Source organism: Lonchura striata, chromosome 25, assembly GCF_046129695.1.
Source record: "Lonchura striata isolate bLonStr1 chromosome 25, bLonStr1.mat, whole genome shotgun sequence".
Lineage (NCBI taxonomy): Eukaryota > Metazoa > Chordata > Aves > Passeriformes > Estrildidae > Lonchura > Lonchura striata.
The window spans coordinates 7,643,332-7,668,816 of record NC_134627.1 but is presented as its reverse complement, the minus strand read 5'-3'; the positions used below and the strand labels follow the sequence as shown (position 1 = coordinate 7,668,816).

The window sequence follows — 25,485 nt, the reverse complement described above, 5'->3', positions numbered from 1 at the left end:
ATGGGGGTCCCCCGGCAGCGGGGACGGGGGTGGGGGGCTCCTGTTGGGATTATCTTGGGGTTTTTGGAGGGGTTGCGGCGTTGGCAGTGGGGGTTTTGTGGCTTTCCCGGGCTGGTTTTTGGGGTTCTGTGTGGTTTTGGGGTGGGGCAGCTGATTTTTGGAAGGGGTCAGCGCAGGGACCCTGTTCTCAGCGGGGAAAGACCCCCGTGGGCACCTCGGGGTCCGTGTGGGACGTGCTGGACGGGGGGCACGGCCCGGCCCTGCCGAAAAGGCCCACTCAGCACAGGCACACACACAAAGGCTTTTTGTGCCTTGTCCCTTTGTGTCCCTTGTCCCCGTCGCCTCCCATCCACCGCTTCCACCCAGACAGCCCCTGAATTTTAACACCCTCATCCCAGCACGGCCTGGAAGGAGCCAAAACTGGGCCCAGGGTCCCTGTGGATCCCTGCCCGGCTCCCTGCCTCCTTCTCCCGCTCCCACATTCCCGATTCCCCCGGTTTATGGCACAGCTGGGTGATGCCAGGACACATCAGGCAGCGCCCTCTGCTCCCCTCGGCCCTGGAGCTGCTCCCAGCCCGGCCAGATGTGCTGCCAGATGTGAGCTGAGCCCTCCCAAACTCATCCCACCCTGAGCTCCAAGCTCCTGGAATTCAGAAGCCGGGAGTCCATCCCAGGTGTTGGCACTCGGGCGGTTTCTCCAAGCTCCTCGGTGCCAGGGGAGGTGCCCGCGGCTGCCCCGGCTGTGCCACGGCCCCGTTCCCTCTCCTGGCACCGGCACTGGGAGCTGTGGGATGGAGCCACATCCCCTTGACCCCGTTTGCTGCTCTGGGCAGTGTCCCCTGCTAGATCCTGCCAGGTCCTGCCCCGTTTTGGGAAGCCTCGCTGGTCCCACCACCTCCCTTTCCGGCTTTGCCCGAGGTTCTTGCTGTGCCATCAGGGACCTTTTGTCCCCAAGTGCCACATCCCGTCCCCTCACCTCCCCTCCTGGGTCCCATCCAGACCCTGGGGCACAGCTCCTTTATTTTAATTTCCTTTCCATTCATCTCCTTCCCAAAGGCCCCACAGGGCTGGAATTTTTTTTTTTTTTGGGGGGGGGGATGGATTAGGGATGGGGTGGAGGAGGGGGTTTAGGAACGGGGCAGCTTTTTGGGCAGAGCTCAGCCCCCATCACGGGCTTCAGCATGGCCACATGGGGTGCCACCTTCCCCAGCAGTGACAGCTTGTCCTTGTCCCCGCAGCCGACGCCGGGACGGAGAGATGGGGCGTCCCCAAACGCCAACGCACCCCCGGAGGGGGGATCCTTCCCCTGGGTGGGCCCCAAGACGGTGGCGCTGCGGAAAAGCCCCCGGGGCGGCTTCGGCTTCACCCTCCGCCACTTCATCGTGTACCCCCCGGAATCGGCCGTGCACTCGGCCAAGGTAGGAGCCGCGGGAATTTTGGGAATGCTGCCGGGATGCGGGATGCTCCTGTCGGGGCTGGTGGCGGGCAGGGGGATGAGTCCATCCCCTGCTTTGTTGGTGTCCTAGTTTAGGGTAAATTTGGGAGAAAAACCCCTGGAAGGAGCCCCCAGCAAACAAACCCCCACGGCGCCTCCCCACCCACCCGGTTCGGGAAGAATTTTCTCGGAGAGAAATGGAAAAGAACCTGTTTATTTAACAAACAAAACACTCCCCAGCACAAAACACAAAAAAAAGAACAACACCAGATGAGAACAAAACTCTTTCACCACTCTGAAGAGATGAACAAATCCAGAAAGTTTCTCCCGAGAGTGGGTGCTGGGGGTTGCTCTGGGCACTGGGGATGGCTGCTGCAGATCACAGAGCGCAGGCTCTGGGTGCTCCTCGGTGTTTCCCGGCTCCCAGTTCGGAGCAGGTTGGATGATATTCAGGAAAGGAAAAGGAAAAAAAAACAGTCCAGGGAAAGAATTGGACTGGTTAACTAAACTAACTAAAAAGCAAAGGGAAAAGCAGAAGCAAGGAAACAAAGCAAGCCAGCCAGCACGAGCCTCTTCTAGACAACAAACCATGGCGGGAGGTTCTCGGAATCTGAGGTATTGATGATTCCCAGATTGTAGAAATTCTCTTTTTGCCTCTTTGCCAAAGGAGAAGCCATAATTGGTCTGTGCTGGTTTCCAGGTTGTTTATTCTGTTTATCTCTCACATGTTCTGCTGTCCTGCCCAGCTCTGTCCTGCAGGGCAGCGTGTGGGGCTCTGCCCTCAGTGGGATGTGACAAACATTAAATACCAGAAACTCCCTGGGCTGGATTTACAATAAAAATGGTAAATTTATTTTAAATTGTAACATCCCTCAGTGGGGTGTTACAAACATTAAATACCACAAACTACCTGGGCTGGATTTACAATAACATGCCAATATTGCTGGGAACGGCAGGAAAAGGCACCTCGGAGCCCCCAGGGCTGGTGGATTTTTGGTTCCCTCTCTCCTGACTTTTTTTCCAACTGGATTTGCCCTGGGATCTGCATTTTTGTTGCCCCTCTGGTTGATGCCTTTTGGGCACCTCTGAGCCCCGATCTGGGCATCGCCTTTGCCCTGAAGGATGGAGAGATCCCGTGGAGCCACCCAGCAGCATTTTCCAGCGTGGATTTTCCCCTCCACACCCCGAGGCACGAACCAGCTCCAACCTCCTGGAATTCTGGAATAATTCTGGAATTCGGAACACCTTCCTCTGCCCATTTTCCACGGGAGGAGAGGCTGAGAGCCACACATCCCTTTCCCTGCTCCGGGCTGGGCAGATCCTTGGATCATCCCATCACCCTTGGAGCTCCACGGCTGCCCCACGGCTGCGGCTGCCCCACGGCTGCGGGCGCTGGCGGACGGGGAAATGAGTCACAGGGTGGGGAGAACCGACTCGCCGGAATCCATCCTCCGGCACCTCCGGCTTTTCCCAGGCTCCTCGTTCTGCCTCTCCATCCCCTTCCTGCCCCGTCCCCGCCAGCGTGGCTCTGCCGGGAAGATTTTGTCATCAGAACGGCCTGAAGCGCCTCCAAACCCGCTCCCACCTCTCCACTGCCTTCCAAAAAAATTGCTCCTGCCCCGCTGGGCACCGGGGCGTGGCGGGGGATGGAGCCGGATCCGCGCCGGGAGCTAGAGATGCTCTTGGGAAGAGGCTGGGAATGGCTCGGGAGCTGGGATTGCTCCTGGAAATGGCTCGGGAGCTGGAGATGCTCCTGGAAAGAGGCTGGAAATGGCTCGGGAGCTGGGATTGCTCCTGGAAAGAGGCTGGAATGGCTCGGGAGCTGGGATTGCTCCTGGAAAGAGGCTGAGAATGGCTCGGGAGCTGGGATTGCTCCTGGGAAGGGCTCGGGAGCTGAAGATGCTCCTGGAAAGAGGCTGGGAATGGCTCGGGAGCTGGGATTGCTCCTGGAAAGAGGCCTGGAATGGCTCGGGAGCTGGGATTGCTCCTGGAAAGAGGCCTGGAATGGCTCGGGAGCTGGGATTGCTCCTGGAAAGAGGCCGGGAATGGCTCGGGAGCTGGGATTGCTCCTGGAAATGGCTCGGGAGCTGGGATTGCTCCTGGAAAGAGGCGGGGAAGGGCTCGGGAGCTGGGATTGCTCCTGGAAAGAGGCTGGGAAGCGCTCGGGAGCTGGGATTGCTCCTGGAAAGAGGCTGGGAAGCGCTCGGGAGCTGGAGATGCTCCTGGAAAGAGGCCGGGAAGGGCTCGGGAGCTGGGATTGCTCCTGGAAAGAGGCTGGGAATGGCTCGGGAGCTGGAGATGCTCCTGGAAAGAGGCCGGGAAGGGCTCGGGAGCTGGGATTGCTCCTGGAAAGAGGCCGGGAATGGCTCGGGAGCTGGGATTGCTCCTGGAAAGAGGCTGGGAATGGCTCGGGAGCTGGAGATGCTCCTGGAAAGAGGCCGGGAAGGGCTCGGGAGCTGGGATTGCTCCTGGAAAGAGGCCGGGAAGGGCTCCCGGCCCCGTGCCAGCCGAAGCCGGCGGGGCAGGGCGCGGCGGGGCCGGCGGAGCTGCAGCCGCCGCGGGGCCCGGCTCCCCGCCAGCTCCGGGGCTGAGTTTCGGTGGGTTGACTCAGCAGGGAGGGGCAGCGGTGCCACCGGGGCGGCCCCGGGGCTGGGAAGGGCTCCGGGGCGCCGCGGGCCGAGGATGGGCAGGGACGGGCTGAGTCCGTGCCCGCAGGGCGGCCCCACGGTCCGGCCGTGGCTTTTCCGTGGGCACCTGCAGCGGTGCCCCGGCTGTCCGCTCCTTGTGGCTGCCGATGTCTCCCTCCTGGCACCCTGGCACCTTGGGGACACCGGGGTTGTGTCCCCACCGGCTGGGGGCTGTGGCCTGCCCTGTGCTCCCAGCCAGGCGTGGAAAAATCTGGCGCTGCTGGAGGGAAAATTCCCCTTCCAGGTGCCCAAATCCTTCCTTGGGGGGACGTGAGACCCACCCCGTGCCCCACCCCACCCTGGCACCCCCAGCGCGGCTCTGCTGGGGCTCCCCATGGCGGGTTTGAGTTAAAAGGGCAGGGATTTGGCACAATTGCCATGCCATGGCACAGATCAGTGCCCACCCCACCCTGGCACCCCAACCCGGGCAGCGCGGCTCTGCTGGGGCTCCCCATGGCGGGTTTGGGTTAAAAGGGCAGGGATTTGGCACAATTGCCATGGCATGGCACAGATCAGTGCCCACCTCAGCCCTGGCACCCCCAACCCGGGCAGCGCGGCTCTGCTGGGGCTCCCCATGGCGGGTTTGGGTTAAAAGGGCAGGGATTTGGCACAATTGCCATGCCATGGCACAGATCAGTGCCCACCTCAGCCCTGGCACCCCAACCCAGGCAGAGCGGCTTTGGCAGAGCTCCCTGTGGTGGGTTTGGGTTAAAAGGGCAGGGATTTGGCACAATTGCCATGCCATGGCACAGATCAGTGCCCACCTCAGCCTGGCATCCCCAACCCAGGCAGAGCGGCTTTGGCAGAGCTCCCTGTGGTGGGTTTGGGTTAAAAGGGCAGGGATTTGGCACAATTGCCATGCCATGGCACAGATCAGTGCCCACCTCAGCCTGGCATCCCCAACCCAGGCAGAGCGGCTTTGGCAGAGCTCCCTGTGGTGGGTTTGGGTTAAAAGGGCAGAGATTTGGCACAATTCCCATGCCATGGCACAGATCAGTGCCCACCTCAGCCCTGGCACCCCAACCCGGGCAGTGAGGCTCTGGCAGAGCTCCCCATGGTGGGTTTGGGTTAAAAGGGCAGAGATTTGGCACAATTCCCATGCCATGGCACAGATCAGTGCCCACCTCAGCCTGGCATCCCCAGCCAGGCAGTGTGGCTCTGGCAGAGCTCCCTGTGGTGGGTTTGGGTTAAAAGGGCAGGGATTTGGCACAATTGCCATGCCATGGCACAGATCAGTGCCCACCTCAGCCCTGGCACCCCAACCCGGGCAGCGCGGCTTTGGCAGAGCTCCCTGCGGTGGGTTTGGGTTAAAAGGGCAGAGATTTGGCACAATTCCCATGCCATGGCACAGATCAGTGCCCACCTCAGCCCTGGCACCCCAACCCGGGCAGTGAGGCTCTGGCAGAGCTCCCCATGGTGGGTTTGGGTTAAAAGGGCAGGGATTTGGCACAATTGCCATGCCATGGCACAGATCAGTGCCCACCTCAGCCCTGGCACCCCCGCCGTGCACCGGGAGGCTGCAGGGATGAGGATTTATCCAAGTTGGGATGGATCCTTCCCCTGGAGCCCCGCGGGTGGGTTTGGGATCTCCCCAGCCCGGTGGGAAGGGTAAGATGCCACCCTGAAGCTGGCATGGCCCCTTCCTGTCCCCTGCCCCAAACCCGGCCCCAAACCGGCAGCCGGGTGCGGGTCCGGTGCCAGGAGGGAATTTTAGCCGGGGGCAGAGGAGGGCAGAGGGACACGCGGGTCCCGTGGGGGCTTCGTGGGGATGCCACCCCCCCTCGGTCCCCTCCCGGTCCCCTCCCGGTCCCCCCTCGGTCCCCTCCCGGTCCCCTCCCGGTCCCCCCTCGGTCCCCTCCCGGTCCCCTCCCGGTCCCCCCTCGGTCCCCCCTCGGTCCCCTCCCGGTCCCCTCTCGATCCCCTCCCGGTCCCCTCCCGGTCCCCTCCCGGTCCCCTCTCGGTCCGCTCTCGGTCCCCTCCCGGTCCCCTCCCGGTCCCCTCTCGGTCCCCTCCCGGTCCCCTCGTCACGACCCCGCCGCCGAACCAACGCTTTTCTCTTCTTTTCCTTTTCTTTTGGCAGGAGGAGGAGAATGGGAACCGGGCAGGTGAGCACCGGCACGGGGACCCTGGGGACAGCGGCACTGGGTGGCACAGGGTGGCACAGGGTGGCACAGGGTGGCACAGAGTGACACAGGAGTGGCACAGGGATGACACAGGGGTGACACAGAGTGACACAGAGTGACACAGGGGTGACACAGGGGTGGCACAGGGGTGGCACAGAGTGACACAGGGGTGACACAGGGTGGCACAGAGTGGCAGAGGGGTGGCACAGACTGGCACAGGGATGACACAGGGGTGGCACAGGGTGACACAGGGTGACACAGGGGTGGCACAGGGGTGACACGGGGTGACACAGGGGTGGCACAGGGTGACACAGGGGTGGCACAGGGGTGGCACAGAGTGGCACAGAGTGGCACAGGGGTGGCACAGGGGTGGCACAGAGTGACACAGGGGTGGCACAGGGTGGCACAGAGTGGCACAGGGGTGGCACAGACTGGCACAGAGTGGCATAGGGTGGCACAGGGTGGCACAGAGTGGCACAGGGGTGGCACAGGGGTGGCACAGGGTGGCACAGGGTGACACAGGGGTGGTACTGGGATGGTACTGGGATGGTACTGGGGTGGTACAGGGTGACACGGACTGGCACAGAGTGGCACAGGGGTGGCACAGGGGTGGTACAGGGTGACACAGGGGTGGCAGAGGGATGGCAGAGGGGTGGCAGAGAGTGGCACGGGGTGACACAGGGGTGGCACAGAGTGACACAGGGGTGACACAGGGGTGGCACAGACTGGCACAGAGTGGCACAGGGTGGCACAGAGTGGCAGAGGGGTGGCACAGAGTGGCACAGGGATGACACAGGGGTGGCACAGAGTGGCACAGGGGTGACACGGGGTGACACAGGGGTGGCACAGGAGTGACACAGGGATGACACAGGGGTGGCACAGAGTGGCACAGGGGTGACACGGGGTGACACAGGGGTGGCACAGGAGTGACACAGGGATGACACAGGGGTGGCACAGAGTGGCACAGGGGTGACACGGGGTGACACAGGAGTGGCACAGGGGTGGCACAGGGTGGCACAGGGTGACACAGGGGTGGCACAGACTGGCACAGGGGTGGCACAGGGTGACACAGGGGTGGCACAGGGGTGACACGGGGTGACACAGGGGTGGCACAGGGGTGGCACAGACTGGCACAGACTGACACAGGGGTGACACAGAGTGGCACAGGGTGGCACAGGGTGACACAGAGTGACACAGGGTGGCACAGGGTGGCAGCTCGGTGGCACCGGTGCCGGGCTCGGTGTCCCCAAACCCCGCCGGAGCTTTGCGGGGTGTGCCAGCCGGGCCGTTCGGGGACAGGGACGCGGCCCGCTGTCCCCTCGCCGTGGCTCCGGGTGACATGAGCGAATGTGACGGTGTCAGGAGGGATCGGCGCTGGCGCGGTGACGCGGCGCCGGGTGGTGCCAGAGCTGCGAAAAATTCAATTTTAGAATCAGAATAAAGATTTGTAGGCAACGGGCGCCTTTCTTCCCAGCGCCGCGGACGCATGGCACATGCGTGCCTCGGAGAAATTTCAATCCTTTTTTATTATCCACATTAATTTTTATATCCGTAGAATTTCGTAATAGGTGAATGCATATTCATTTTGCTGATTTCACATTATACTTAATTTTTATACTTCATATATACTTAATTTTTGTTAGAAAGTACAGAAAGAACTCTCGGGTCACTTTGCCCTGTCTGTTTTAATTTTTAACGTTAATTAATTTTTTAAATGGTTTTAATTTTTTATCTTTCAGTGTGGAAATTTGCATTATTTTTTTTTTTTTTTAGGGGTAGATTTTCTAGGGCTGCCACCACTAGACTAAAGAGCAAATTTAGCAAGCTCCAAGTGGCACATTTTACTTAAATCTAAATGGATTTTCACTCTGTTAAATTTTCACTCTGAGTCACCTGGCACCGGGCACCCCGCAGGGTTGGGGGACACCGACCTCGCTCCGGGTGGGATTTGGGATCCCCGGTGGGATTTGGGATCTCTGGTCAGATTTGGGATCTCTGGTGGGATTTGGGATCTTCAGTGGGATTTGGGATCCCTGGTGGGATTTGGGATCCCCGGTGGGATCTGGGATCCCTGGTGGGATCTGGGATCTCCAGTGGTATTTGAGATCCCCGGTGGGATCTGGGATCTCTGGTGGTATTTGAGATCCCCGGTGGGATCTGGGATCTCTGGTGGTATTTGAGATCCCCGGTAGGATCTGGGATCTCCAGTAGGATTTGGGATCCCCGGTGGGATTTGGGATCCCCGATGGGATTTAGGATCCCTGGTGGGATCTGGGATCCCTGGTGGTATTTGGGATCCCCGGTGGGATTTGGGATCCCCGATGGGATTTGGGATCCCTGGTGGGATCTGGGATCCCTGGTGGTATTTGGGATCCCCGGTGGGATTTGGGATCCCCGATGGGATTTGGGATCCCTGGTGGGATTTGGGATCCCTGGTGGGATTTGGGATCCCCGGTGGTATTTGGGATCTCCGGTGGGATTTTTTGGGATCCCCTGACCCGCCGTCCCCACCGAGCAGGGCCCCGGAGCCGCCTGGAGCCCATGGACACGATCTTCGTCAAGAGCGTGCGGGAGGACGGGCCGGCGCACCAGGCGGGGCTGCGCACGGGTGAGCGCGGCCGGGAATGCTCCTCGTCCTCCTCCTCTTCCTCCTCTTCCTCCTCATCATCCTCCTCCTCCTCCTCCTCCTCCTCCTTCTCCTTCTCCTTCTCCTTCTCCTTCTCCTTCTCCTTCTCCTTCTCCTTCTCCTTCTCCTTCTCCTTCTCCTTCTCCTTCTCCTTCTCCTTCTCCTTCTCCTTCTCCTTCTCCTTCTCCTTCTCCTTCTCCTTCTCCTTCTCCTTCTCCTTCTCCTTCTCCTTCTCCTTCTCCTTCTCCTTCTCCTTCTCCTTCTCCTCCTCCTCCTCCTCCTCCTCCTTCCCCTCCTCCTCAGAATTTCTTGCTGATTCTGCTCCTTTTTTAATTATTATTATTTATTTTTCTGGCGTTCCTGCTCTTTCCTGCCCCTTCTCTCTGCTTCTGGGAGCGCTCTGCTCTCTCTGCTGCATCCTCGGGGTCCCCGGGGCTTCTCCTGGCTTTGGGGTCCCCCTTTGCTCCCCTTGTCACACGGGGGCTGGCAGGGATCTGCCCTGGGTGACCCTGGGGGCATCCAGGTGCCACCACTCCTTCATGGTGACCCTGTCCCCTTCACTGGGTGACCCTGGGGGACATCCAAGTGCCACCACTCCCTCCTGGTGACCCTGTCCCCTGCCCTGGGTGACCATGGGGGACATCCAGGTGCCACCACACCCTCCTGGTGACCCTGTCCCCTTCACTGGGTGACCCTGGGGGACATCCAGGTGCCACCACTCCCTCATGGCGACCCTGTCCTCCTATCCTGTGTGACCGAGGGGACATCCAGATGCCACCATTCCCCCTTCCCTGGGGACCTCCAGGTGCCACCACTGTCCCCCTGTCCTGTGTGACCCTGGGGACATCCAGGTGCCACTACACCCTCATGGTGATGCTGTCCCCTGTCCTGTGTGACCCTGGGGACATCCAGGTGCCACCACACCCTCATGGTGACGCTGTCCCCTGTCCTGGGTGACTGTGGGGACATCCAGGTGCCACCACTCCTTCATGGTGACCCTGTCCCCTGCCCTGGGTGACCCTGGGGGACATCCAGGTACCACCACTCCTTCATGGTGACGCTGTCCCCTGTCCTGGGTGACTGTGGGGACATCCAGGTGCCACCACTCCCTCCTGGTGACCCTGTCCCCTGCCCTGGGTGACCATGGGGGACATCCAGGTGCCACCACTCCCTGCTGGTGACCCTGTCCCCTTCCCGGGTTCTGCAGGTGACCGTCTGGTCAAGGTGAACGGGGAGAGCATCATCGGGAAAACCTACTCGCAGGTGATCGCCCTGATCCAGAACAGGTGAGTGCCCTTCCCGGGGTGGCAGGTGACAGCTTGGGGACACACCACAGCCAGCTCTGTCCCTCTGGGATGTCACTGGGGTGTCACTCTGTCCCTCTGGGATCCCTCTGTCACTGCCGTGATGGTGGCCCTGAGGCGTTTGGGTGGCCAGGGACAGGCAGCAAGGTGCTGTCACCCTCACCTGGGGACAGGGACAATCCAGCCAGGTGTGGGCTTGGGGACAGTGGGGACTGACCATTCTGTCCCCTGTCCTGCAGTGACGATGTGCTGGAGCTCTCCATCATGCCCAAGGACGAGGACATCCTCCAGCTGGTGAGTTTGCTGGGCAGGTGCCTTGGGGACACTTGGGGACACTTGGAGACACTTTTGGGGACACTTGGGGACACTTGGGAACACCTGGGGACACTTGGGGACACTTTTGGGGACACTTGGGGACACCTGGGGACACTTGGGGACACTTTTAGGGACACTTGGGGACACTTGGAGACACCTGGGGACACTTGGGGACACTTTTAGGGACACTTGGGGACACTTGGAGACACCTGAGGACACTTGGGGACACTTTTGGGGACACTTGGGGACACCTGGGGACACTTGGGGACACTTTTAGGGACACTTGGGGACACTTTTGGGGACACTTGGGGACACTTGGAGACACCTGAGGACACTTGGGGACACCTGAGGACACTTGAGGACACTTTTGGGGACACCTGGGGACAGGGCTCCACCAGCATCCCTGGAGGAGCAATGGCTGCAGAACTGGGGATACTGAGGCAGGAACAGGGGGGTGGTGGGCCCCAGGGATTTTGGGAGGATGAACTGTCCCAGGTTTTGGGGTCTGGCTTTCCCTTGGACCCCCCAAAAGTGGCTCTGCCGTGGCTGTGCCAAGATCTGGGGGTGACAGTGGCCCTGGCAGCGTGGCCTGAGTTTGGGGCTCCTCCTGATGTCCTTTCCATCCCAACTCGGTGGCCTTTGGGGTCCACCTCTGCTTGTCCCCAGCCTGGGGGACCCCTTTTCTTGAGGCTGGGGGGGTTTTACAGGGGGTCCCCATCTGTGCCTGCTCCGGGCTCTGGGAATCCCCCGGTGCGGGGTCAGGGACACGTGAAAAGTGACCCGGGCCAGCCGGGGTGGCCGAGCCGGGATATTTTTTGGGAAGGAGGAGAGGGGACAGCAGAAGAATTTTGGCTGCTGCCGGCGCTGCTTGGAGCCGGGGGGACCCCCGTGGGAAAGCGGGATGGGTGTGGGGGGGCTGCATCCAGCCCACCCGACCCCACGGGAGGTTTGTTCAGGGTTTGGGGGATGCAGAGAGCATCCCCGCGGTGGGGATGTGTGTTGGAACTCAAAATGTCTTTTAGACATTTTTGGAGGTTTTAGGCTTTGCTCAGAAGCGTTCGAGACTTTGGTAGGCAGCTGGAAGCAGCTGTGATTTTGAGTTTGGGCTATGGAATGACTGCCCAACTTTGCAGGTAGATGTGGAGGATTGTGACCTTGTCCCCCCCAATTCCCCAGGCCTATTCCCAGGACGCCTACCTGAAGGGCAACGAGCCGTACTCCGGGGGGGCTCAGAGCATCCCCGAGCCCCCTCCCATCTGCTACCCACGGAAAACGTACCCGTTCCAGGCCCGGGCTGCCGAGCCCACCCCGGGCCAGCCGCCGGACCCCCGCGCCCCCCGCTCGGCCACCGCCGGTCCCTCGTCCCCGCTCGGCGATACCGGCGGCAGCCCCGCGCACCGCCCCGAGGAGCCGCAGCCCGGGGGTCCCCAACCGCGCCCCGCCGCACCCCACGGGCACCCCGGCTCCTTCTCCCGCCCCGCCTGCCCCGCCAGCATCGCACCCTACGGGATGTCCCCCGCCGCCGCCGCCGCCTCCTACGGAGCCCCCAAACACCTCCCGGAGCACCGGACTCACTGCGGCTTCAAGGAGGGCATCGGGGGGCTCTCGGCGGGGCTCTCGGGAGCCGGACGGACCCCGCGGGACGTGCCGGGTGGGCAGCGTGTGCCCGGTCGGCAGGAGTGCCAGCAGGCGCTGTCGCGCTGGTTCTGCAGCCAGGAGCCGCGGCGCAGCGCCTCGGAGGAGCGGCGGCGCGCCGTGCCCCGCTACCGGAGCGTGTCCCACGACCGCCTCGGGGGCTCCGGGCCCACGGCCCCGCGGGGCTGGCCCCACAGCGCCTCGCAGGACACGCTGCTGCAGCCCAGCCGGGAAGGGTGGGCCCGCCGCGCCCGCTCCGAGCATTACCTGGGCAGGTACGGGCGCTCCATGGAGGCGCTGGAGCCCGGCGCGCTGCTCTCCTCGCACCTCGACCGCTCCGCTTGGCCGCCCGAGAGGCTCTGCCGAGCCGCTGCCGCTGTCACCTCCGGACAGCCCATCCCACCCGGTTCCTTCGCTGCTTCCTCCTCCTCCTCCTCGTCCTCCTCGCAGAAGCACCCGTCGCAGCCCAACCTGCAGAGCGCGGATGATTCGGGCTACATCGGCTACCGCAGCTACAGCCCGTCCTTCCAGCGCCGCACCGGGCTGCTGCACGCCCTGGCCTGCCGCGACCCGGCTTTCGGGGGGCTGCCCACCTTCAGCATCGCCCAGCGAGCCGTGGCCCCGCTCAGGGACAGCGTGGCCGGCGCTGCCACCCCCGCTGTGGTCACCTCGGCGGTGCCCGGCGCGCCCCGGGAGGCTCGGCCGCCCTCCGTGTCCGAGCGGCCGGAGGAGCGCAGGGACGAGGTGGTGCTGCGGCAGAAGCCGCCCACGGGCCGCAAGATGCCCGCGCCGCTGCGGCAGATGAATTTTGTGTTCCCCGAGGGGGTGAAGGACGCCGACATCGGTGACCCCGCCGGGGCCGCGGGCAGAGGGGACAGGCCGGGCAGCGAGCGGCCGGGCCGGCGAGTGGCTCCCTTGGCGGCCCCCGAGGACTCGCTGGCGTCCATCCCCTTCATCGGTGAGCGCGGGGGAGTCGCTGGTCCCTAAATGCTAAATCCTAAATTCCTAAATCCCCGGGAAGGGATTAAGGAATTCCCGTGCCAGAGAGGGCATGTTTGGCGGGGCAGAAGTCCAGAGCATCCATCTGTGCCAGCGTGGAGAGGGGAAGGGCTGGCAGTGCCTTCAATGCCTGGCACCCCACATTGTCCTGCACCCCACATCGTCCTGCACTCCACAATATCCTGCACCCCACATTGTCCTGGACCCCACAATATCCCACTCCCCACAATATCCTGCACCCCACATTATCCTGAACCCCACAATATCCCACACCCCACAGTGTCCTGCACCCCACAGTGTCCTGCACCCCTGTGGATTTTCTGTCCCCAGGCAGGCCCGGGGTGGTGACGGGGTGCCAGAGTTGGGGTTTCAGCACCCTCACCCCTCCCTCTTGCCCTGCACCCCCTGCCCAGCTGCTGGTGCCCTTTACTGGTGTGAGCTGGAGCCCTGCACACTCCTGCTCTGCTCTGAGGTGGGGACAGGGCTGTCCCTGTCCCTGTCCCTGTCCCTGTCCCTGTTCCTCTCCCTGTCTCTGTTCCCATCCCTTCCCTGTCCCTGAGTCTGTCCCTGTCCCTTTCTCTGTCCCCATCCCCATCCCCGTCGTTGTCCCTGTCCCTGTCCCTGTCCCTGTCCCTGTCCCTGTCCCTGTCCCTGTCCCCGTCCCTGTCCCTGTCCCTGTCCCTGTTCCTCTCCCTGTCTCTGTTCCCATCCCTTCCCTGTCCCTGAGTCTGTCCCTGTCCCTTTCTCTGTCCCCATCCCCGTCCCTGTCCCTGTCCCTGTCCCTGTCCCTGTCCCTGTCCCTGTCCCTGTCCCCGTCCCTCTCCCTGTCCCTGTCGCCGTCCCTGTCTCACCTGGGAGGACCCAGCTGGGTTTGGGAAGCCACAGCTCTGCCCGGTTGCCGCTCCCAGGGTAGGAACTGGGTGGGATGGGGCAGGAGAGGATGCACTGGGGGTCTCAGCGTTGCTGTGGGCGAAGGTCTGGGTGCCCCATCACCTCCTGGGGGTGGCTGCGTGTCCCCAGCCCGACCCCGACACCAAACCCACCATGCTCAGAAACTCCGGGGCAGGGTGGGGAGGTCCCAGCAGGGACTTGCCCTGCCCCAAACCCCCCTCCAACACTGCCCACCCCCCTCACAGACGAACCCACCAGCCCCAGCATCGACCTGAAGGCCAAGCACGTCCCGGCCTCCTCGGTGGTGTCCAGCGCCATGAACTCGGCGCCCGCCGTGGCCACCAGCCCCGCGTCGCCCACCTTCGCCTTCGCCCTGTCCCGGCACTACTCCCAGGACTGCAGTGAGTGCTGGGGAGGGGGAAACACCCTGGGAGGCTCAGAGGGGAGCAGCCCCCCACCCCAGGGCTGAGCAGGGCGGGTTTTCCCCCTTCCCACCGCAGGCAGCATCAAAGCCGGCCGCCGCTCCTCCTACCTGCTGGCCATCACCACCGAGCGCTCCAAGTCCTGCGACGACGGTCTGAACGCATTTCGGGATGACGGGAAGATCCTAAGGTAGGGCTGGAGACCCTTCCCTGCTCCCACCGCCCCCCAGCTCCCACCCCATCCCGCTGACGGGGCTGCTCTCCCCGCAGGAGGATGCCCAGCCGGGTCCCCAGCCTCCGCATGCTGAGGAGCTTCTTCACCGATGGGGTGAGTGGGGATGCTCTAAAATGTTGGAATCTGCAGTATTGATGATTCTGAGATAGTCAAAATTCTCTGTATTTCTGCCCCATTACCAAAGAAGCCATAATTGGTCTGTGCTGGTTTCCAGGTTGTTTATTCTGTTGATCTCTCACATGTTCTGCTGCCCTGCCCAGCTCTGTCCTGCAGGGCAGCGTGTGGGGCTCTGCCCTCAGTGGGATGTGACAAACATTAAATACCAGAAACTCCCTGGGCTGGATTTACAATATAAATCATAAATTTATTTTAAATTGTAACATCCCTCAGTGGGATGTTACAAACATTAAATACCAGAAACTCCCTGGGCTGGATTTACAATAACGTGCCAATATCTGTCACCTACGTTGGACAGTGTGTCCCCAGCCTGAACCAACAGAAAAATGCCAACACCACAGTGAGACATGGAGGGCATGGAGAAGGAGAAAAAGGACAAGGCACACCCAATTTCCTCCAGCTTGTCCCCTTTGGACCCCTAATCTAGAAACTTAAAATTTTACTTTTGCACCCGTGCCACACTTAATTATTATTCATATCAAAGACTCAGAGCCTGTAATTCATGCTGTAAGATTGAAAACTCTTTTCCATGGCCAGAGATCACAGCCAGTGTCTCTGGGGGCTCTGTCCAGGGGGGTTCCTGAGCCCTGCCAGGGTCCCAGGGCAGCCAGAGGGAATCCCTGGATTCCCACACTAAAGGGGCAGGGAGGGTTCCCTGGTGGGGCAGGGGGTGCCGATGGCCTCACCCCAACCCCTCCCTCTGGCCCCTCACAGTCTCTGGACAGCCTGGGCACGTCGGAAGACGCCCGCTCCAAAAGACACTCAACCTCCGACCTCTCGGACGTGCCGTTCAGCGCCGTGAGGAAGGAGGGCTGGCTCCACTGCAAGCAGATCCTCACCAAAAAGGGGAAGGTAGGAGTGGGTGGGGGGTCTTCCCCCCAACCCGGAGCCCCCTCGGCGGTGGGGATCGCTCCCTGAGGCCGGCGCTCCGTCCCTTGTCCCTGCAGAAGGTCGGTGGAGGCATCCGGCAGTGGAAGCGCGTCTTCGCCGTGCTGCGCGCCCACTCGCTGTACCTGTGCAAGGACAGGCGGGAGGCGGTGACCTGCGCCCCGGCCCCAGGTGAGGAGGAGCCGCCGATCAGCATCCAAGCGTGCCTGGTGGACATCTCCTACAGCGAGACCAAGAGGAAGCACGTCTTCCGCCTGACGACCGCTGACTTCTGTGAATATCTCTTTCAGGCAGAGGATCGGGAAGACATGCTGGCCTGGATCAAAGTCATCAGGGAGAACAGCAAGGCTGAGGGCGAGGTGAGAGCCACATGGGGCTCCCGGCTGCCTCTGGCTCTCCCGGCACTAACCGCCTCGGCTCTCTCCGGCTCTTTGCCTTGTGCTGCTTCCCCAGGCCACGGCCAGGCCCGTGCCGTGCTCCCAGGGGCGCGTGGGGGCTCGTGGCTCCCGAGAAGAGTGTGGCCCCGCGGCCTCGGCCGGGGCAGGGCGTGCGGGGCGCTCGGCGGAGGGGCCGTGGCTCTGCAGGCGGGGCTGGCGCCGGATCCGCCGCGCCGGTGTTGGGTTGTGCGGTGGCAGAAGAGCCTGTGTGGCTCTGCCGAGGTCTGGTGTGGCTGTGCCAGGCTGTGTCCTGGCTTTGGTGAGGTGCGGCGCGGCTGTGCCGTGGTGTGACATGGCTGTGCCGTGGTGTGACATGGCTGTGCCACGGTGTGACATGGCTGTGCCACGGTGTGACATGGCTGTGCCATGGTGTGACTTGTCTCTGCCGTGGTTTGACGTGGCTCTGCCTGGTTTGACGTGGCTCTGCCCGGTTTGACATGGCTCTGCCCGGTTTAATGTGGCTCTGCCCGGTTTGGCATGGCTCTGCCCAGTTTGGCACGGCTCTGCCCGGTTTGACGTGGCTTTGCCCGGTTTAATGTGGCTCTGCCTGGTTTGACACGGCTCTGCCAGTTTAACGTGGCTCTGCCCGGTTTGACGTGGCTCTGCCCGGTTTAATGTGGCTCTGCCCGGTTTAATGTGGCTCTGCCTGGTTTGACATGGCTCTGCCAGTTTAACGTGGCTCTGCCCAGTTTGACGTGGCTCTGCCCGGTTTAATGTGGCTCTGCCCGGTTTAATGTGTCTCTGCCCGGTTTGACATGGCTCTGCCCAGTTTGATGTGGCTCTGCCCGGTTTGGCACAGCTCGGCCTGGTTTAATGTGGCTCTGCCTGGTTTAATGTGGCTCTACCTGGTTTAATGTGGCTCTGCCTGGTTTGGCACGGCTCTGCCCGGTTTAATGTGTCTCTGCCCGGTTTGGCATGGCTCTGCCCGGTTTAACGTGGCTCTTCCTGGTTCAATGTGGCTCTGCCCAGTTTGGTTTGGTCATGGTCACTCTGGGCCGTGGCCACTCTGGGCTTGCGGCTGGCTCCAGCCCTGGAGGGCGCGGTGAGCTCGGAGCGGTCTCTGGCTGGATGTGGCACGGACGGTGCGGGGGGCTCGGTGGGGACGGTGCTGCTGGGTCAGAACTGGACGGTTCTGCTGGGTTGGAACCAGATGGTGCTTCTGGACCAGAACCAGATGACACTGCCAGGTTGGAACCGGATGGTATTGCTGGGTCAGAACTGGGTGGTGCTGCTGGGTCAGAATAGGATGGTGCTGCTGGGTCAGAGCCGGATGGCACTGCTGGGTCGGAACCAGATGGTGCTTCTGGACCAGAACCAGATGACACTGCCAGGTTGGAACCGAATGGTGCTGCTGGGTCAGAATAGGATGGTGCTGCCAGGTTGGAGCCAGATGGTGCTCCAAGGTCAGAACTGGATGGTGCTGCTGATTTGGAGCTGGACAGTGCTGGTGTTCAGAACCAGACGGTGCTGCCGGGTTGGAGTCAGATGGTGCTCCAAGGTCAGAACCAGACACTGCTGCTGGCTTGAAACTGGACGGTGTTGTTGGGTCAGAACCAGACACTGCTGCTGGCTTGGAACTGGACGCTGCTGCCAGGTTGGAACTGGACAGTGCAGATGTTCAGAACTGGATGGTGCTGTTGGGTCAGAACCGGTGCTCCGAGGCTGGAACGCGCAGAGCTGTGTGGTCAAACCCCGGTGCCGCGGTGCCGTCGGGAGCATCCTGCAGGGATGGCTCCGTGTCCGTGGCGGCCGCGCGGCGCGGCGGCGCGGGTCGGTGGAGGTGTGCGTGCCACGGAAGGACACAGCTGCGTCCGGCTCGGACCCCGCTCTGTGGCCTGGAGCGATGGACAGCAGTGGGGCTGTCCCGGGGCAGCGGGGACCTGGTGCTGCCCGGCCCCGCAGAGCGTGGACTTGCCCGGGGGTGTCCGGTGGACGCGCTGCTCAAGCTCTCCCTTCCCCTCTTCTCTCTGCCTCCCCAGGACCCCGGTTTTGCCAGCCAAGCCCTTATCAGCAAGAAGTTAAACGACTACAGGAAAGTGAGGTACGGACCGGGGTGGTGGGCACCGAGACCCCCGGGGCGTTGGTCACCCTGGCATGACGGTGACGGAGCAAAGCCGGCGGCTGCCTGGATGGGGCAGCGATGGAAGAGCCACCCGCAGCCGGCGTGGCCTGGGGTCAGCCAGGGCGGCACCTGGCACTTGTAACGGGGCTCTGGAGCAGCCCGGTGCTCCCCTGGCTCTCCCTAGGAAGCCTGGGGGTGATGCCGGCAGTGTTTACCGGGAGGATTTGTGCCGGGCTGGTGCCCCTGGCCGTGCCCCACATGAGCCCTCCCCGCTCTCCCTGCAGCCCTGCGGGCGCCAAGCCCGACTCGTCACCCAAGGGCCCTCGCGGGCTGGGGATCCGAGCCGAGTTCCTGAAGCAGACGGGAACCAGCGCGCCCCGGTCCCCCAGGCAGGACACAGCCGTCACAAAAGGTACGTGGGACACCCCAGGATGGCAAACCCGGGGTGCTTTGTGTCCCCCAGCGCTGCTGTGGTGCTTATCCTTATAAGACTGCTCTTCCCATTTATCCCAAATGATCCTGTGGGTTTTTTTTTTCCCCTCGCTCCAGATGAAAGCAGCTCCCAAAAAGCCCCGTGGGGCATCAACATCATGAAGAAGAACAAGAAATCTGCCCCGCGCGCCTTCGGCGTGAGGCTGGAGGATTGTCAGCCTGCCCAGGACAACAAGGTACGGCCATGCCACCACCGCCAGCCCTCGGGGACTTTGCACAGGCCTGGCACCCCCTGAGCCCGTCCCTGTCCCTGCAGAACGTGCCCTTGATCGTGGAAGCGTGCTGCAAGGTGGTGGAGGACCGGGGCTTGGAGTACATGGGCATCTACCGCGTGCCCGGCAACAACGCGGTGGTGTCCAGCCTGCAGGAGCAGCTCAACAAGGGAGCCACCGAGATCAACCTGCAGGACGAGGTGAGGGCAGGGCGGGTGACTGTCCCCATGGCTGGCCCCATCCCGCTCCTCATGCCTGTCATGCCTCTGGAATGTTCTCCTGGTTTGTGTCATCGTCCCTGTCCCCATCATCATCCCTGTCCTTGTTATCATCCGTGTTCCTGTCATCGTCCCTGTCCCCGTCATCATTCCCTGTCCCCATCAACATCCTCGTCCTCACCATCCCTGTCCTCATCATCCCTGTCTTCATCATCATCCCAGCCCTTGTTATCATCCATGTTCCTGTCATCATCCTGTCCCACCATCCCTGCCCTCATCATCCCTGTCTTCATCATCATCCCTGAACTTGTTATCATCCCTGAACTTGTTATCATCCCTGTCCTTGCTGTCATTCATGTTCCTGTCATCATCCTGTCCCATCATCCCTGTCCCCATCATCATCCCTGTCCCATCATCACTGTCCCATCATCCCTGTCCTCATTATCCCTGTCCCATCATCCTTGTTCCCATCATTCCCATCCCCATTGTCCCTGTCCCATCATCCCTTTCCCTTCATCCCTGTCCCCATCAACATCCTTGTTCCCATCATCATCCCTGTCCTTATCATCCCCGTCCCCATTATCTCTGTCCCCTCCTTGTCCCCATCATGGTCCCTGTTCCTGTTATCCCTGTCCCATCTTCCCGGTCCCCATCAATCGTCCCTGTCCCATCTCTGTCCCACCATTCCTATCCCCATCATCTTCCCTGTCCCATCATCCATGTCCCACCATCCCTGTGCCATTGTTCCTGTCCCACCATCCCTGTTCCATTGTCCCTGTCCCATTGTCCCTGTCCCACCATCCCTGTCCCACCATCCCTGTCCCATTGTCCTATCCCCATTGTCCCTGTCCCACCATCCCTGTCCCATCATCCATGTCCCACCATCCCTGTGCCATTGTCCCTGTCCCACCATCCCTGTCCCACCATCCCTGTCCCATTGTCCTATCCCCATTGTCCCTGTCCCACCATCCCTGTCCCACCATCCCTGTCCCATTGTCCTATCCCCATTGTCCCTGTCCCACCATCCCTGTCCCACCATCCCTGTCCCATTGTCCTATCCCCATTGTCCCTGTCCCACCATCCCTGTCCCATCATCCCTGTCCCACCATCCCTGTCCCACCATCCCTGTCCCATTGTCCTATCCCCATTGTCCCTGTCCCACCATCCCTGTCCCATCATCCATGTCCCACCATCCCTGTGCCATTGTCCCTGTCCCACCATCCCTGTCCCACCATCCCTGTCCCATTGTCCTATCCCCATTGTCCCTGTCCCACCATCCCTGTCCCACCATCCCTGTCCCACCATCCCTGTCCCCTCCAGCCCCGTTTCCATCCCCTGTGGTGGCAGGGCCACCAGGCGATCGCTGCCAGCACTTGAGGTGACACCCTGGGGACACTTCTGTCCCCTTGCGTCTCGCCACGCCGCTGGGGTGGCTCAGGACTTTCCCTGGAGCTGTCCCTGGTTTGGAGACCTCATCCCGCTGTCCCCTGGGTGTCCCTGCTTGTCCCTCTGAGCAGCCTCTTCTGTCCCCCGCAGCGGTGGCAGGACCTCAACGTCATCAGCAGCCTCCTGAAATCCTTCTTCCGAAAGCTGCCCGAGCCCCTGTTCACCGACGGTGAGTCCCTGTCCCCAGGGCCACCAGAGCCCCAAAACCTTGTCCCTTGTGTTGGGGACAACCCCCAGCCCCAGTGACACACCCACCCGTGGTGGGGGACAACTCTGACCCCCTGCCACCAAGGCCACTTGTCCTTGTCCCTCCTTGCCCTGCGGTGGGACCAGCACTGAGACCCTTCCCCGGTATCTCCAGCGGGTTCATCCGGGGGTCCCTGACTCTGTGGGGAGGGTGGTGGCCTGTCCCCTCCACCCCGCGGTGACACCCGGATGTGCCACTTCCAGATAAATACAACGACTTCATCGAAGCCAACCGGATTGAAGATGCCAGCGAGAGGATGAGGACGCTGCGGAAGCTGGTAGGGATGTGGGACAGGGGTGGAGGCATCACCCTGGAGCCCCTTTTGGGTGGGGACATCACCCTGGAGCCCCTTTTGGGTGGGACATCACCCTGGAGCCCCCCTTGGGTGGGGACATCACCCTGGACCCTCTTTTGGGTGGGGACATCACCCTGGAGATCCCATTGAGTGGGGACATCACCCTGGAGCTCCCCTTGGTTGGGGACATCACCCTGGACCCTCTTTTGTGTGGGGACATCACCCTGGAGCCCCTCTTGGGTGGGGGCATCATCCTGAACCCTCTTTTGTGTGGGGACATCACCCTGGAGCGCCCCTTGGGTGGGGGCATCATCCTGGACCCTCTTTTGGGTGGGACATCACCCTGGAGCCCCTTTTGGGTGGGGACATCACCCTGGAGCCCCCCTTGGGTGGGGACATTGAGCAGAGGGGTTGACCCGACGTGTCCCCACAGATCCGGGACCTGCCAGGCCACTACTACGAGACCCTCAAATTCCTGGTGGGTCACCTGAAGACCATCGCCGACCACTCGGAGAAGAACAAGGTACCGACCCCCCACCCCAGCCCACCCCCCCACCTTGGGAATCTCCTGCCCCACCTGGAGCCCCCCAAGCTGGGCCGCAGCTCTGAGCGGGCTCTGGGCGCAGATGGAGCCCCGGAACCTGGCGCTGGTGTTCGGCCCCACGCTGGTGAGAACCTCCGAGGACAACATGACCGACATGGTGACGCACATGCCCGACCGCTACAAGATCGTGGAGACCCTCATCCAGCACGTGAGTGGCACCCCTGGGTGGGGTGGGCAAGAGGGGGGAACAGGATCTGCACCCCAAAAATGGGGATGGAGGTGCTGAGCCCTCTCCTGTCTCCCCCACAGTCAGACTGGTTCTTCAGTGACAAGGAGGACAAGGGTGAGAAGGTGAGGCCTGTCCCCACTTAGGGGGTCTCGCTGTGGCTCAGGGGGGTGCAGACCCCCCAGTTGGGATTTGGGGGGCTCTCGGCAGTGCCCTGACCCCCTTTTTTTCCCCTCGCAGACCCCCGTGGATGAGAAGGAAGCTCAGTCCGTGCCCAACATCGAGTACCTGCTGCCCAACATCGGCAGGACCGCGGCGCCCGGCGATGCCGCAGGTGAGGGGTGGCACCCGTGGCGTCGTCCCCTCCGCTCCTGGCACCCCGGAGCGCCCCTCCCGACTCTCTGTCCCACCCCTGCCCACACCTGTGGGCACGGCCACGGCCAACCTGTGTGTGCCGGAGCGTTCCCAAAACTGGGAACACCCCCTGGGGATGCCCGAGGAGCCCCCTGCCCGCCCTGCCCCGTCCCCCTTCTCTCCGCTGGCCACTCCTTGTCCCTCAGGGCGGTGCCCACCCCCCGCGACCCCCGCGTTGCCACACCCGGAGACGGGGGAGCCTTTGACGTTGGACTGATTTCTTACGTTCTTTCCTTGAACTTCTCTGTGCTGTCCTCCTCTTCCTCCTCCTCCTCTTCCTCCTGCAGCGGATCTCCTCGAGAGCTAGAGCGGGTACAGTCCGATCCCGGGTGCATTGCTCACGCACTAACCCTCGGGGGGACCACGAGAGAGGGGGAGCAGGGGGGCACAGCGGGAGGGGAGGGGACCCTGCCCTGCCTGGCACTGTCCCCAAGGTCCCCAACACCAGCAGGGGAGAACCCCAAATCCTTCTCACTCTTGCCCCTCGTCGTCCACCGCCTGCGGTGCCACCCCGCCGCAGGGATGGCTGCGGGGTGTCCCGGAACCCGCAGATTCTGGGGTGTGGGGTTCCCAAAGCCCCGGGGAGGGTCGGCACCCCCTTTTGTGCCTCCCCCTCTCTCGTTGTCAGCGCTGCTAACCCCGTCCCGGGCATGCGGGGCGGGAGAGGGGTCTGTGTGCTGTCCTTGTCCTTCACACGGCCGCAGCAGGGCCAGGGATGCCTGTGCTCTCTGCGTCCCCTCTGTGTCCCCTCTGTGTCCCCTCTGTGTCCCCTCTTTACCCCGAAACCCCCCGGCCTGTCCCAGTCCCCTCCGGCACAGTCCCCGCTCCGAGGCTGGCTGTGGCACGGAGCCACCTCCCCTCCCGGTGACACGGCAGCGGCAGCGCCCTGTCCCTGTCCCCTCCGTGCCCCGTAGCCGCGGGAGGGTTGGGGTCCCACCGCGGGGGTCCCGGCTGCGTGTCCCGTCTGGTTGTGCCCGCGTGTGTCCCCCTTGTCCCCACTCCTCACCGTGGGTGAGGCGAGCAATGCCAGGGACCCCCACCCACCACCACCCACTGCGACCACCGGAGCCCCTCCTGGCACGTCCCGCTGCTGTGACACCCCCGGCATGTCCCCGTCCTGGTTTGGGGGAACGGAGCAGCACCCCCAAAGAGACCCCAGACCCCTCCCCAGCACATTCCCCCCCGCCGGGACCCCTCTAACCCCCTTCTCCCCTCTGTTTCCAGGCTCAGCCCGCAGCGGCTCCGCCAAACCGAAGGTGAGCGGGGTCCCGGGCCGGGGCTGGCGGGGCGGGCACGAGGGGATGGGGACACACTCCGCCCGTCCCTGTCGGTGTCGCCGCCACCCCTGACCCCGCTGTCCCCTCGCTCGCAGGGCACGTGGCCGTCGCGCAAAGCTCCGCCGCACCGGGAGCTCCTCGCCATCCCCTTCGTCTCGGCCGCCGCCCGCAAGAGGAAGAAGAGGAGAGAGGCCGAAGGCGTTGGGAGCAGCACCGACGACGACGCGGAGCGCAGGGACAGCCCCGGCCGGCAGCTGGAACGGGAGATCCCCGCGGTGACACCGGGCAAAGCTCCCCGCGGCACCGGCACCGAGCCGGCGGCTCCGGGCCCGGCCGGGATGGAACGGGAACGCTGCGGCGATCCCGAGCCGGCACCGGACGCCCGCTCCATCGTGTCCGGCTACTCCACGCTGTCCACCATGGACCGCAGCCTGTGCTCCGAGGTGCACTCGGTGGCCGGGAGCCGCGGGGAGGAGGCGGATGACGAGCGCAGCGAGCTCAGCCACATGGAGACGGACACGGAGAGCCGCGAGGGAGCGCGACCGGGACAGCCCGGGGGACAGGACGGGACAGGCGACGAGGACAAGTCCCCCCTGGGCCGGCCGTCCTTCAACTCGCACCGCCTGATCCAGTGCGACACGCTGGCCCGCAGGAAGCTGGGGCGACCGCGGCCGGCCGGGGACACGGCGGGGGCGGCCAGTGGCGACGAGCAGAGCTGGGCGGCCACCGGGCGAGCGTCGCTGCGGGAGCAGCTCCGGCAGCACCTGCGGGGCTCCGCCGATGACTTCGGGGTCCGCCTGCGCCGGGCCAGCTCCCCCGAGAGCCGCCGCAAGAAGAGCAGCTGGCGCCGGCACACGGTGGTGGTGCCCGGTGGCCTCAAGGACCTCAACTTCAACGAGTGGAAGGAACCGCGGGGACACGAGGGGACAGCGGGACCCTGTCGCGACAAGGACTCGGGGCTCAGCAGCCTGGAGTCCACCAAAGCCCGGCCCGCGGTTTCCTCGCCCGCCCCGCCTGGCGCTGCTGGCCCGGGCGCGGCCACCGGGAGCCCGGCCGCCGGTAGCCCCGGTCCCGCGGCGCCCCGGCGCTGTGACCCCCCCGGGCCGTGTTTAATTTAAGGATTGTCCCTTGTCGCCGTATTTAATTGTGCTCCGGACGAGCTGTTGGTGTTATTTAACAGGTCCCGGTGGCCACGGAGGGGACGAAGCCACCGCGTCCCCCAGGCTTTGGGGACCGGCGGTGGTGCCACCGCACGGTGCCCCGGCCCCCGGGCAGTGCCAGGAAGGGCGTGGGGGGCTCCCGGGGACTGTCCCCAGGGGTGGCACTGCTGTCCCCAGCCGCGGCGGAGCGGAGTGCGGGCACTTCCCTGAGCGCTGCGGCTGCTCCGGACGGGACCTGGCCCGGGCTGGGGACCCTGGGGACCCTGGGGACACCAGGGACCTCGGTGTGACAGACCCTTGGAGACCCTGGGGACACCGGGGACCTCGGTGTGACAGCCCTTGGGGACACCGGGGACCTCGGTGTGACAGGCCCTTGGGGACACTGGGGACACCGGGGACCTCGGTGTGACAGGCCCTTGGGGACCCTGGGGACACCGGGGACCTCGGTGTGACAGGCCCTTGGAGACCCTGGGGACACTGGGGACCTCGGTGTGGCAGCCCTTGGGGACCCTGGGGACCTCGGTGTGACAGGCCCTGGGGGAGCCTGGGGACAGCAGGGTGACAGACCCTGTGCTGGGGACCCTGGGGAGCTCGGTGTCACAGACCCTTGCTTTGGGGAACCCTGGGGACCCTGTGAGAGACCCCTACCCTGGGGGACCTTGGGGACATCAAGGTCACAGTCCCCTGCCCTGGGGACCTTGGGGACATCAAGGTCACA

At 63.3% G+C, this 25,485-nt stretch overlaps 1 protein-coding gene across 1 annotated transcript; it reads left to right on the top strand.

The window, feature by feature from the left end:
* The first annotated feature begins 1,176 nt into the window (after window positions 1–1,176).
* On the top strand, window positions 1,177–24,763 carry ARHGAP23 (Rho GTPase activating protein 23). The gene is made up of 23 exons (XM_077788325.1): window positions 1,177–1,418; window positions 6,203–6,227; window positions 8,764–8,853; window positions 10,079–10,157; window positions 10,415–10,469; window positions 11,667–13,083; window positions 14,261–14,416; window positions 14,516–14,627; window positions 14,708–14,765; window positions 15,564–15,701; window positions 15,797–16,096; window positions 18,154–18,215; window positions 18,521–18,648; window positions 18,786–18,904; window positions 18,985–19,140; window positions 20,695–20,773; window positions 21,055–21,128; window positions 21,580–21,669; window positions 21,773–21,898; window positions 22,000–22,041; window positions 22,157–22,250; window positions 23,555–23,586; window positions 23,703–24,763. Exons 1-23 carry the CDS (start codon window positions 1,182–1,184, stop codon window positions 24,723–24,725), a joined length of 4,692 nt encoding a protein of 1,563 aa, XP_077644451.1. The 5' UTR covers window positions 1,177–1,181; the 3' UTR covers window positions 24,726–24,763.
* The last annotated feature ends 722 nt before the right edge of the window (window positions 24,764–25,485 follow it).

What these genes read in the sequence shown, in the direction of transcription:
- ARHGAP23 (XM_077788325.1), top strand. Translation starts at nt 1,182, where the DNA reads ATGGCCACATGGGGTGCCACCTTCCCCAGCAGTGACAGCTTGTCCTTG. An exon ending in TGAGGACGCTGCGGAAGCTG is followed by an intron (nt 21,129 to 21,579) that starts GTAGGGATGTGG and finishes GTGTCCCCACAG; the next exon opens with ATCCGGGACCTGCCAGGCCA. An exon ending in ACCACTCGGAGAAGAACAAG is followed by an intron (nt 21,670 to 21,772) that starts GTACCGACCCCC and finishes CTCTGGGCGCAG; the next exon opens with ATGGAGCCCCGGAACCTGGC.